We start from the raw sequence: 14,384 nt of genomic DNA, 5'->3' as shown, positions 1-14,384 counted from the left end.
TGCATGCTACACTGCTGCAACATTAGCATACATGGTCCAGGAGCTGTGCAGGCGTAGCGTAGACAGGTATTGCACGTGGAAACAGCTTGTACTTGGATCGTTCGTCAGCCATATTTGGTGTTGGAACGCCAGCGCTACGCCTGCACCTGGCGCAAGCTTCATGAATCCTGGGGAATGTTTATTATATTTGTTCTAAATATTGTAATTTAAACGTGTTTTTGCCATTTAGCCAGGGTAGTGTCTGAAAAGGGTTTTCTATCAGCCCACACATCCAGTTAACAAACATAAATAAATACATAAATAAACAAACTGTCATCCATACCTTTTTGTTCATTTGACTTGACCTTTTGCATGATGGTATAAAATCCATTTCCTGTACTTGTTTGTTGAAATATTTGCAGAAACATGCAAAATTATGCCTATTTGTATAATTAGCAGTATAAATAACACTATCTGTCAAGCATACAACTTACTATGCATGCATTACTGACAGTTTTCATCATCAACTATTTTACCTGATGCTATGCTATACTTTGTACGTTAGCTGGTTTTAGAAACCTTAATCTAGGAATGGGAATAGTGTATACTTTCATAATTATTAGCAAACAGAAAAGTAATAGTCAATTTTTTTCTATCTTGCTTTGCAGCATAATATTTCATAATGCACTCCTCATGAAATTGTGAACCATAGTATTAACACTTTCTTAGATGCTCATAGTGGAATATTGGAAATGTGAGATTTTGCAGGACACCCGTAACCACAGTTAGTGCAACAGATTGAATTTAGGTTCGTAAGTGTGCATTAGGCTAACAACTACAACAGCCTCTTTACGCCTAGTCTTGCATCCCAAATCTCTGACAAGTTGACGCTTGATAAGTGTAAGGGGGGCGAAACGTTTACAGGCAGGGTTCTGGGAGACGAACCATCCAGGCTGCCTGTATTCATTTCAGAACTGCACTTTTTTTGCCCGGAATAAACTCGCACTCTTGCATAAGTTGGGTTGCTTTCTTTGTTTCATATATTACAGCTTTTAAAATCAGAATAATTATTGTACGCAAATACAGTAGTAGACATTGAAAATATTTATTACCTAAAACATGAGGGCGTTTGTCTTTTTTCCAGGATGCAATTACTCAAATAAGGATTGTCGTGTGTTAAGAGGGATATGTGAACATTAAATGGCATCAAAAGACAAACAATAATTAATATCCCCATCCTACGTCTTAGATCGTATCTTTCAAGTCTCATATCTTTCAGATGGCACCTATTATTGATATGCAAGTCACTTAGTTAAACGAAGAATTCAGCACGCAGCACAGCAAGCACTTACAGGTTTTAAAAGGAAGTATACAAAAAGTGGTGGGGGGGGGGGGCTGAGCTAAACCGAGACTGTAAGTTACCAAATGGGTTCCTCAGAACAGAAACACACATGTGTAAATGCAGTATTGTGCATGCAGTTCATGCACACAGACGTTCCCAAGGCTGCTTTCCTCCTTTGCAGAGTGCCGGCAAAGCTGGGAAATGCCTGCTGCACGATGCATAGCTGGCTTTTCCAGTACAGCTTCTGGTTTAGGTTTTACAACACGGCCAGCCCATTCAGGATGATGATTTTAATCCTGCCCACAGGCTCTGAACCTAGATATCTCACGTTACCGACGCATTCCATCCCGTGTTAAGTCAGCTTGCTGAATAAACTCCCCACAAGAGTCACCGATCGGAATTTCCTTCCTCGGGTTCGGTTCTAGCTGAGGTCACATGCGCGCTCCGCCACACCTCGCAACGCTGTTTTTGCCCTAACAGGCAAATAACTCGTTTATTGCCCCAAGATTCAGGTGAGAGGCTGGGCTTTTCCAGCTGCTTCAGAATATAAAACCCAGTCACGGAGTCAGGGAAGCACTTCCAGCAAAGGAGCCCTCCTGGATAGATATCTGTACCCAGAGGTGGCCTGCTCTTACTGTTGACTCAGGTACGGCAGCAGTGGCTTAGCTGGATTCTTATGGTACAAGTGTGCGTCTGTCACCGGCTCATTTCTCTTTCTTTCTTCCCCCAGAATGAAGGTGCTTCTGCTCTGTGCTGCCCTGGGGGCAATGGCCTGCGCTGCCAGCCTTACGGTGGAGGACATGGAATTCAGCGCCTGGAAACTGAAATACAGTAAGTATGGGCCGTGTGTGTGTGCGTGCGTGCGTGCGTGTGTGTGTGTGTGTGTGTGTGTGTGTGTGAGAGAGAGAGAGAGAATCGCATGCCTGGCATAGATGACCCACTTCTTAGTAGAACAAAGCTATTAGGGAAAAAAGAAACTATCTTCCTATTAATTTAATCACATTTTTACATCTTTAATTACTATTCTAAAATTGGTCTCATTAAATCTGATGTGGTTAAATACTTTTCATTGTAACCTGCTGCTAGTTTACTCAGACATGTTTTTTCCATGTACACAGTTATTGCTCACATGTCAATATTTAGGATTAGGACACCTCATCCACAAAAGGCACACTAAAGGTCAGTAGTGGGCGTGTATGTCATGTTATAAAGTTGAAGTCCTGCTTAAAACCTAATGGGGAAGACATGTTAGCTCAAAAACCTAGTTTAAGTATTTTTGTACCCCATCGGCCCCAGCTCTCAAAAAATAATAATTAAGTCTGCTGGTTGTTCAGCACAAATGAGGACTAACTCCCACACATTTTCTTGTATGAGATGGTATGAGGTCATAAAAAGTACAAGTTTGGACTTTATCCCCACTGTAAGGCAGTTTGCTGTTGTATATACAATATGCAACGGTGGCCTGTAAAGAATATGACTGCTTGGTAAACAAAATCCCATTCAGAGATTCAACTTTTCATTATTCAGAGGTGTAACGGCGAGGCTATATTGACACTTGTTATCTTTATTTAAGACTGTAAGTGGTTTAGCTCAAGTCCTTTTTCAGTTGTAACTGAAGTAAGTTGATTAGAAGCACAGAGCAAAGAGTAATAGTGAAAACCCTCTGAACTAAGATCTCAGTGCTTATGTATTCACATTATTTAGTATGAATATTAAGAAAGCAACAATAAACTTAAGACACCTGAGTCGTGCAGGTGTACTTATGCAGAATAATAATAGAATTCTGAGAAACACACACCTTGGCGTACCTGATCAGCATAGTTTTTTAACCTACAGGTTTCTTGACTTAACTTGGGATTTTTAAGCCTTTAAAATTTCTGGGATCAGTGGGTTTCCATTTGACTAGGCAGAGTGTGTCAGACATAAGGAACAAAGATACAGATGTTGTACAGCTTTCAGGTGTGGATGCATATAGTAAACGTTTGATCTGTAGATTATATTGTACGTATTACATAAACCAGTAAATCCATCATTTTGCTAGAATTTGAGATTCTACAGTGCAAGTCCAAAAACTGGAAAAAACATTAATCTCTTTTACCCACATAACATACAAGTATGAAATTCACTGTTGTACTTTAAAAGGGTGTTTTTTTTTTTTTTTTGAAAAGTGCAATCCCCCAGTCACCAGATGTGTGGGCTGCATCTCTCCATACCTTATATGCTAACTTACTGACCACCTTGGAGAAAGAATTCTGAAAAATATAGCTATTTCAGACTTTTAATTCCCCCAGTTGCACTTAATTTCTCACAGATTTTAGACTCACACTATTGGGTCTTGAACGTACAATGACTAGCAACTAAATTTCTTCCAAGGGGAAATACCAGTACAACATACAGAAATGCTCCCAAGGTCAGGAACTATAAAAATAATAAATTCGCTATGGTTTGTTTATTTGTCAAAACAGGAATTACATAAGCATATATCTTGCCTTCAAAAGCCATAGCAGAGGGCCAGAAGGAATTCTGTGTTCTTGATCCCAATAGCAAGTTAAAATGGTAAGCTCAGTTTACTAGTACAGAATTATTGTATAGAATCATGTGGTGATTCAATTAAGTATGTGCCCATTTATAACACTGACTTCCAGCCATACATTAATTTTCAACACCGGCTTTCTTCCATTTTTGGATTGCAGAGTCCAAACCATTGCCAAAGAGCAACAGACACAAAGGTGGAACCAGTGCTGGGTGGGATGGAGATTTATCATGTAATAAATATCATTAACTTTATTAAGATCATTAGATCTCAAAAGAAGGAGTACAGGTGTTGAAATGAGCGAGGAGACCTGTTTTCAGTTTAACAGCTTCTTTATTAACTGCCACTGGAATGTTACAACGCTGTGTTAACTGCAGTGAGTAGAACACGCCCACCTGCAGTTGCTATGGCCAACCAACGCATACATAGCATAACCAGATCATTAAACCAACTGATCTACATCCTCTCCTTTTAGTTACTCCTTTGTATGAAAACCAACTCATGCTGTGTATTGCAAAGTTGAACCACAATGACTCAAACTTAAATAATGAATGATGAGCTAGTAAAACAGACGGTATGGAACAAAACGTTCAGCTTTCACCACTGGCTATCTAACATGGCAACTGAATACTAGATAAGTAAGAACCAAAATACAATGCATTAATACATCACATCCCTTTTTTTTTTTTTTTCTCTTAAGAATAGTATTTGGGGTTAGGCTTACAAATGCGACCTGAATGTGTCACATAGGGGGTATCACTGTATGTCTTCTTGGTGGGAGAGCAAGCTACAGGAACTTGCTGCACACTGGAATGCTGAGTATGCACAGGCATTGGTTGAAGTGCCTGCCGGGGCCGTGGAGCGAGGAAAGGAGTGTCCGGTGTGGCAGGGTCAGCTGGATGGGAACAACCATCGGCAGGATCGATCTGTTGAGGTGGTGGCAGTTCACCAACAGGTAGGATGTGGTGACGATTTCTCCTGTAGATGCCACAATTAGATTCGATGATGTATGAGCGTGGCTCACTGCATACCTCCTTCACTGTGCCCAGACAGTCGTGTCCCTTAATTGCCTGCAACCTGACCACTTGACCCTCTCTGAGTGGTGATAATGGGCGGCTTGTTGAGTCGTAGTACTGCTTCTGAATGAGCCTTTTCTTTTTAAGTTGCACATTGACCTGTTCCACGTCCTTTGGGGCCGGTTCCAGCAGACGGGTGCTGACAGGAAAAGTTGAGGGAGTCTGCCTGGATATTAGACGTTCTGCGGGTGATCCCAGCGTTTTGTCACGCGGGACATTTCTGATGTTCAGTAGGTTGAGGAAAACGTCTGTCCCGTCTTTGTGAGACCTTTCCATCAGTAGCTTGGCACTGCAGACAGCCCTTTCAGCCAATCCATTGGACTGGGGGTACTCTGGGCTGCTGATTATGTGTACAAAGTCCCACCGCTGGGCAGACACTTTAAAACACTGACTGGTGTATTGTCTTGCATTGTCAGAAATCAGGGTGTGAGGTACTCCGTGGACGGAGAAGTGTCTTTTCAGTTTTGTGATCACTGCTGCCGAAGATGTGTCTCAGAGAAGGTCAATTTCAAACCACCCTGAATAGGAGTCGACCAGCACCATGTATTGTTGTCCATGCCATTCGAACATATCCATGGCGACCGTAGACCAAGGCAGGGCAGGAACCGGATGTAGTTGTAGAGGTTCCTTCTGTTGGTGTGGTCGGGTATTGTTACATACAGAGCAGGAGAGCAGCTCTCTTTTGATGTCTTTTTTCATTGCTGGCCAAAATACAGTGCCTCTTGCTCTGCGCTTTGTGGCTTCTAAGCCTGGGTGACCTCTGTGCATAATATTAATATATTATTGTTGTAGGGAGTCGGGGATGACCGTCGTGTGACCTTTAACGACAACGCCATTCTTCACTATCAACTCTTCTCTATATGGGAAGAATGGATGCACAGACGGCAGAACCTGACAGTCTTTGTTGGGCCAGCCATTCTGAATCACTGTGCTTAGAGTTTGCAGGACCTGGTCCCTTGCCGTGTGGGCTCGTAGCTCCTCCAGCCTGGCTGTAGAGATGCAGCTGACAGACATCACCTCGAAGTTGTTATTTGCACTTTGAGTTTGGGAAACACTGTTGCTTGGGGCTCGTGACAGAGTATCCGCAAGATACATGTGCTTACCCCTCTTGTAAACAAGCGTTAGGTCATAAGCTTGTAATTGCAGTAACATCCTCTGTAGGTGAGCTGGGGCAGTGTGGATTGGCTTCTTTAGGATTGTAACAAGGGGCTAATGGTCTGTTTCAACTACCGTGGGTTTTCCGTATATGTAGTCTCTAAACTTGGTACACGCAAACACAACTGACAACAATTCTTTCTCGATTTGTGCTTAGCGTGTCTCGGTATCGGTGAGCATGTGAGATGCGTATGCTACTGGTTTACCACTTTGCAGACATGCAGCACCCAGTCCGTAACATGAAGCATCACAGGTTAATGTCACTGTCTTCTTTATATCAAAATACAATAGGACTGGTGAGCTGGCTAGGCATGATTTGAGGTGTTCGAATGCTTGTTGATGTTGTGGGAGCCAACACCAGATGGTATCCTTGTGTATTAGGTGCCTGAGCGGTGCTGCAATGCCGCTGAGATTTGGGACACATTTTCCCAGGTAATTTACCATACCAAGGAAACGCTGTACAGCCAGGGAATTTTGGGGAACTGGCATATTTGTGATAGCTTCCGTCTTTGTGGGGTCGGCCCTGAGACCTTCTTTTGTGAACATGTGTCCCACGTAACAAACCTGATCCAGACGGAACTTACATTTGTGGGGGTTTAGTCAGAGTCTGATCTCTCGTGCACGGTCAAGTACCTTCTTTAGGTTCGTGTCATGTTCTGCAGCATCACGACCTCCCACAATGATGTCGTCAACTATGATGGCACAAGGGTAGCTAGCGAATAGTTGCTCCGTTGAGCGATGGAAGACCTCACTTGCTGAATTGATGCCAAAAGGCATGCGTAGAAACCTGTAGCGCCCAAAGGGTGTGCTAAATGTAGTTAGCATTGATGACTTATGGTCGAGCTTTATCGGCCAAAATGAGCTCTTCGCATCAAGCACTGAGAACAGAGTCGCACCTGCCATTTGGGTGGCAACTTCCTCAACACTGTGCATTGGGTAATGGGGTCTCTTTAAAGCCATGTTTAAGTCTTTATGATTAATGCACAGCCTTATCTCCTCTTTGTCTTTCTTGTGTGCTACCACCATCGATGAAATCCAGTCTGTGGGCTCAGAGACCACTGTAATGACTCCTTTTCTGGCCATGTTTTCAAGTTCTGACTTAACTCGGGCTTGCATAGCTATAGGAATGCGGTGTGCTGGCCGGATGACGGGCTGCACCTCAGGATCTAGAGTCATGGAATATATTATTGGAAGTTCTCCAAGCTCGTCGTTGAACACATCATCATACTGTTCACGGACATTTTTTGTAAAATCAATGTCAGGCTCTGTACTGACCTGGTGGACATGAGGGCTCAGTGTGACAAGTCCTAGACGTACACATACTCGAAACCCCAGCAGTGGCACAACATCACGATCCACAAGGAAGAACGGTAGTAAGTGTTGTTGTCCATCCAGTGACAGAGAAAGTGTAGCAGAACCGGCTGTTTCGATCTTGCTGCCTCCGTAGGCCACTAGGTTTATTGTTTTATTGCATGTCAAAATCTGTCCCTCATACAGCTGGAGAAAAGTGCTTTTTGCCATCACATTACATTTTGCCCACGTGTCGATTTTCATTTTAATAGGCTTATCTCGTACATACAGGGTGACAAATCCTTCATCCTGGTACTCTACTTGGGTATTTACATTGTCCACAACTGCAATGGGCTCGACACCATCTACATAGAACGTGTCATCAGTGTTGATACCCGGCGGCTCCAGCACTAGCTGATGCATGGGTTGTTTGTTATGGTATTCTTTAACAAAAATTTTCCTTTTAGGATGTTCATGTTGAGGCTTGGATCTGCAACATTTTTTGTAGTGGTTCCATTTTTGACATTTGTGGCATTGCTGGCCAAATGCAGGACATTTGTCTCGCTGTGCAGCGTGGTTGCCTCCACAATTGTTGCAGTTCCTGACGAGTTTTACATCCTGCCCACTTACAGGCTTATAATTTGTCCTGGGATGCCATCTGGTGGAGCCTGGCTGCAGTGCAGCCACCGTTGCGGCCGGCTGTTTGGCCCTAGTATTCTCCTCAGTCATTTCATAAACACGACAGATAGAAATGGCTTTGGATAGGGTCAAGTCACTGTCACGTAAAAGGGCCTTCCTTATACTGTCATTATTTATGCCACAAACAATCCTGTCACAGATGAACTCATCTGGTAAATCTCCAAAATGACAACTTTTGGCTTTAATCTTTAAATCACTAATAAAAGACTCAATAGTCTCACCCTGTCTCTGATTTTGGGAATGAAACTTGTGTCTCTCCATTATTTTATTATATTGTGGGTTGCACATTTCCCGAAAATTTCTTTTTTAAACAGTTGGGGTCCTCTCTGGACTCTGCTGGATGAATAATGGCTCCGTCCTGCCCATCTCTTGCGGGCGGCACCCTAATTTCTGCGGCATAGACAAACGAGCGTTCCCTTTCGATGGCTTCTGCCGCTGCTAGATTGAGGAGGATATAAGCTTTTGTTTTGTCTGGTTTATCTGAGTGGGCCGCCTCAATAAAGATGTCATACTCCCTTTCAAATACGCGCCAATTTTCAGCAATGTCTCCATCGAAGACGAGTGGGTCTGGTCTGCAAAATCCTTCTGCCATGCTCTGTTAGCCCATTAGCCACTTGTAACGCGTACCTCTTTTTTTTTTTTTTTTCTTGAATGAGGAAAAATGATGAAAAAATGCTCATTGGCGAGCAACTTCTGACACCATGTTGAAATGAGCGAGGAGACCTGTTTTCAGTTTAACAGCTTCTTTATTAACTGCCACTGGAATGTTACAACGCTGTGTTAACTGCAGTGAGTAGAACACGCCCACCTGCAGTTGCTATGGCCAACCAACACATACATAGCATAACCAGATCATTAAACCAACTGATCTACAACAGGTAAAAGTGAAGAAAAAAAAACAATTATAGCATTATATGTAGATGAAGACATACGAAAGGTATGAAGACTATCGCAGATAGTAGTCACAATTTGTAAGCACATAGAATCAGTGAATATCGGTAAAAATAGGAAAATCCATATCACTACATCTAAATGAGAAGATATGAGAAGGATGAAGCATATCAAAAGTAATGCAGCTGTTTCGATTTTAAGTATACAGAATCACTTTAAGTAACATCAACTTACATACATTCTATTATTTTTGTATATGAATTCATATATATTTTTGACAGTCTTAGTTTTAATAAGATATTTACAAGAATAAGAAAAAGTAGTATTAAACTTTAAATTGAAATATGTAATCATTTTTGTATTCATTTCTGCAACTAGTGTGTATGTCAGCTTCTTGATATATTTATTTTCATGGGTACCTGCAGAGGCAGCTGCGGTTGTTAAGCAGATTCTTTATTGACAATTACGCAAGCTATGTTTTTAATTCTTGGCCAACCAAAATCAAGATGCCAATCTCTGCACTGACAAAATAATTTACATTGAGTGTCAGAGCCTTGTGGACATTTACAAACTAAATGAACCAACGCAGAGTGCTGAGGGGAGGTTATTTGTAGTTTAATGCAAGTCTGTTGCTATTATTTTGGTTAATCGAACTGCCTTCTATATATGATGCATCTATTTCCAAATTTACACTATTGAACAATTCTGGAAACAACTTCCCACTCTATAGTCTGCATGTTTTCTCTGTTTGCCTTGGCTTTCACCAGGGTCTGCACTTTCCTTATGCTTTCCAATAACATACTGGTGGATAGATGGTCAGTCTTGAACTGGCCTTATTTTCTAAATGGTTGAAATATGTATTAAAGGCTTATAATAATTACTGAAAGTATTTTTCAGCCAGTAGTATGGCTATCAGCACAACAATGACTTACTATACATGTACTGACATATTTTTACATATGTGATTGCATGTATATGTGGTGGTTTGCTTTGCAGTAAATTAAATATTCTTGTATTGTATGCACATTTAGGGGAGAAGTTTTATGAAGAGATGCAAATCATAACATATATCCCCTAATATTACTGTCTGAGACATTACATATGTTTCCTAAACCAATTCCCACATATTTCAGTTATCTAACGTTTATGTATGCTTATAGTTTTGGTTATTGTTTCACATTCATATCCATGAGATGTGGCATCCATGCAAAATTAAGACTGCATTTTATGTAGGTTACATACCTCATTGGCAGTTTCAGTTATAGTTATGAGATAAAGTTTAACTGTAGTGTTGGCTAATTTTATGGTATTTAATAGTTCAGTGAAAGTTATTTTCTTTGAAAGTTTAGTCTTATTTCATATGGGGTTTTAGATTTCGATGGTTTTGCTGGTAATACTGTACTCCAGTCAGTTGAGTTGGTTTGGCAGTTTGTTTTATTTTTATTGTTTTACCTTTTTATTCTAATTGTGTTAAACATTATTTCAAGTGGGTTGATTTATGAGGGTGGAGTACTTTTTGTAGGATTTGAGTGTGAATTTTTTTGTATGTGCAGTGAATGCAATTATTTTCCCTTTTTGTAGTAAAAAGGTTGGAATATTGGGGAATTGCTGATGATGTACAAAGAGTAGTGTAAAATATATGTATATTATGTACTTATACACATCTGTAGACATGCACACAGACACACACACACACACACACACACACACACACACACATAGATCTGTATATATATATATATATATATATATATATATATATGTGTGTGTGTGTGTGTGTGTGTGTGTGTGTGTGTGTGTGTGTGTGTGTATATATATATATATATATATGTGTGTATATATATATATATATATATATATATATATATATATATATTTTTGTATATAGATATATATATATATATATATATATATATATATGTATATATACATAAAACAAATGAAACACCGTAAAACAGAAGAACTACGAATTAATAACCAACAAACTTCAAAACATTATCGGCAGACATGAAAGAATGAGACAGGAATACATAGTTTTAGCGCTTTCATCATTTAATGTACTAGGACTTCATCAGAAATAACAAAATAGTGTAAGCAAGAGTCTTATATACATTTTCAAAAGCACAGTAATTAAACTGCACACATCCCCATTATAAACAGGCCATTAGGGTCGTATTAAGGCAGCAGTCATGATAATAAATGTAATAAAAGTATCAAGTGACTGGGCAAGGTAACCAGCATAAAGTACATTTTATGTTTAAATTGTCATTTAAACCAGGAGTCATTTCAGCACCTAAAATATTTGCCAACTGAGCTCTTTAAATTCTAAAAGTGAATTGTAATCCCCTACAAAAGATTGAAGTTGTTCAATAACAAAGAGTTTAAATCCAGAAAAGTTGTTACATAATTCATTATGCTCTCCAAGCGCATTAGTAATATCATTCGAACGTACAGCTGCAGTGTTTGTACAGAGCCAGTTCTGCACAGTGTTCTTTAACTCTGTCAGAAAGTTTGCGGCTGGTTTTTGCTGACATAAAAAGAGGATCAAGTGTTACAGACAGCAGCATAAACAACTGAATTACTGTGACAACCATAATGCTTGTTAAAAATGAGTGTGTAACCACAATGTTTGAAGGTATAAGAATTCCCTGTATATGTGAACTTACAATGTATTTTGTAGAATTAAACATGCCATTACAAGTAGTGTAAGGAGTGTTTTCAGCAGTTATAAAGAATGGTTGGTCCATATTCTCAAACATAGAATGTAGTGTTTTAGTTTTCTTGTATGAAATAGTAGGGGCATCACCAAGAATGTTCTGTTAAGTCCATATTAGAAGAAATAATGTTCCGGTTTTTACTTAAAATGCTTCTGATGCTTTACATATCCCGGCTGATTGGAACTAGAAAGCTACGACGTCTATCAGTTTGTGAATCTCTCGCACAGTTACTATTTGGTGTGAATCCGACTTTTAAAATAGGTTGGTATTTGGTGGGTCTTTCAGTCATTATTTCAGTAGCAATGCGATCTATTAAATGTGCAGGGTAATGTCTTTGAAGAAATAGTCTTTTGAGAAAGAGGACTTCATGTAGAAAGGTGGTGTGTGCACTCACTAATCGGGAAACCCTGATGAACAGGCTCCATACAAAAAACACTGTGCAGAACTGGCTCCATACAAAGAACACTGTGCAGAACTGGCTCCATACAAAGAACACTGTGCAGCTGTACGTTCGAATGATATTACTAATGCGCTTGGAGAACATAATGAATTATGTAACAACTTTTCTGGATTTAAATTCTTTGTTCTTGAACAAGTTAAAGCTATTGTAGGGATTAAATTCACTTTTAGAATTTAAAGAGCTCAGTTGGCAAATATTTTAGGTGCTGAAACGACTCCTGGTTTAAATGACAATTTAAACATAAAATGTGCTTTACGCTGGTTACCTTGCCCAGTCACTTGATACTTTTATTACCTTTATTATCATGACTGCTGCCTTAATACGACCCTAATGGCCTGTTTATAATGGGGATGTGTGCAGTTTAATTACTGTGCTTTTGAAAATGTATATAAGACTCTTGCTTACACTATTTTGTTATTTCTGATGAAGTCCTAGTACATTAAATGATGAAAACACTAAAACTATGTTTTCCTGTCTCATTCTTTCATGTCTGCCGATAACGTGTTGATGTTTGTTGGTTATTTGATATATATATATCTATATATATATATATATATATATATATATATATATATATATATATATATATATATATAGATGTACTTATAGGAGACTAAGCCTTTTGACTGAATGTTCATTTGATTGAAACTCGAATGGTTGAACCCATTTGATTAAAAGCTCTTTGACTAAAAACTGATTTGATAGAAAAGTGTAGAAGTTCACAAAAAGTATCTGAGTGCATCATTTCTTATCAGAGTTATTAGGGAAGTAAGTCTAGCAGAGTGGATTGCAATGATCGGCATTATGTTATTTTCCCAGATCTGTGGATGATTGTGTGTTTGCTCCAGCACTTTTTAACTGTGTATGGTGTTTTTTCTTTTCACAATTGTTGTGCAACCATGCAATTAGTATATATAAATAATGGAAGAGGAGGCTTGTTCACTTGCAAAAAATATTTTTATGATATATTTTTGTGAAAAGGGTTATATTGATTAATATCACAGACTTGAAGCACACAGTCTTAAAATCCATAACCCTAAGGCTATAATATCAAAACACCAAAATGTTGAAAACTAAAATGTCTAAAAGCCTTGAATACTGAATTCTCCTACCATTATGAATCCAGGAACAAGTGTTAACATGGGTCTTGTAGGGATGTGAACCTAGGAATGAGTGCTAACATAGGTCCTGCAGGGGGGTAAGTCTTGAAGCTCAATATTGTGGTCTTCAGCATTTTGGTCTTTCACTATTATGGTCTCGGGATTGTAGGTTTCAAGACTGTGGGCTTCTAGATTGTCATAGTAAACCTATATATATGTATATTTCTGTGTATTTATATAACTATATATTTATATATAGATATATATTTCTTGTAAACATAGATTTAATATGCATATGTATACGTGTATATGAATGTACGTTTAGATTTAATATTTGTATGTATGTGTGCATTGTATGTACATATACTGTTAACACGTATTTAACATTTATATGTGTATGTGTATTTTATATATTTCGTATATTATATATTTGTGGAGATATATATATATATATATATATATATATATATATATATACATATATATATATATATATATATATATATATATACAGAGAGAGGGAAGAGGGATAGAGGAAACACAGATGTAATATTTATATGTATATGTGTGTGTATATACAGTTACTGCAAACATAGATCTAATGTTTATATTTATATATAGACACGTAGAAACACCCACCTAATTGCACTGACAAAGCACTCTTCCTGTTACTGTGGAAGCATGTCATCAGCTGTAAAAGTGCTGGGAATACAGATGGTTTTGAAAATGTGAATCAATCATTTGTTTTGATATATCTGGTTATGCAGTTAAGTTTTTCCCATCTCAGGGCAGTGGACTGCTTAGGCAGTGCCTACAAATTTTACATTTGTTTAACGTGTATTTTCTTGCTAGGTAAATCCTATTCCTCATCAGAAGAAGAAGCTCATCGTAAGGAGATCTGGCTCACAAACCTTAAATATGTGATTCTGCACAACATGCTAGTAGACCAGGGTCTCAAGACCTACCGACTGGGAATGACATACTTTGCTGATCTGGTAACATCATTACTAGCCTTCTTTTTTAATTTTATGTATTTGACATGTCTTGCTGATCTTATAGCATCATTGCAACACTTCATTTTTATTTTTATTTTATGTATTTATTAAACCTGTACAATGAAGAGTCAGAACTGATAATTTATT

The 14,384-nt window shown here is 38.8% G+C and overlaps 1 protein-coding gene across 2 annotated transcripts in view; it reads left to right on the top strand.

Moving 5' to 3' along the window:
• Positions 1 to 1,358: 1,358 nt before the first annotated feature.
• Positions 1,359 to 14,384, top strand: part of LOC122811220 (procathepsin L-like) — a 136,119-nt gene continuing 123,093 nt past the window's right edge. Inside the window, exons 1-3 of one of the 2 annotated variants that reach the window (XM_044082924.1) lie at positions 1,359 to 1,967; positions 2,052 to 2,152; positions 14,095 to 14,237. In XM_044082924.1, the coding sequence (XP_043938859.1) occupies positions 2,053 to 2,152; positions 14,095 to 14,237 (243 nt within the window). In that variant the 5' untranslated portion in view covers positions 1,359 to 1,967; position 2,052. The remainder of the gene's footprint in view (positions 1,968 to 2,051; positions 2,153 to 14,094; positions 14,238 to 14,384) is intronic. The other variant, XM_044082915.1, reaches the window with a different exon arrangement.

Source organism: Protopterus annectens, chromosome 1.part1 (assembly GCF_019279795.1).
Source record: "Protopterus annectens isolate FY-2018-M chromosome 1.part1, PAN1.0, whole genome shotgun sequence".
NCBI classification, from domain to species: Eukaryota; Metazoa; Chordata; order Ceratodontiformes; family Protopteridae; genus Protopterus; species Protopterus annectens.
Note: the sequence above shows the minus strand (reverse complement) of the source record. Positions and strands in the feature narration are given on the sequence as shown.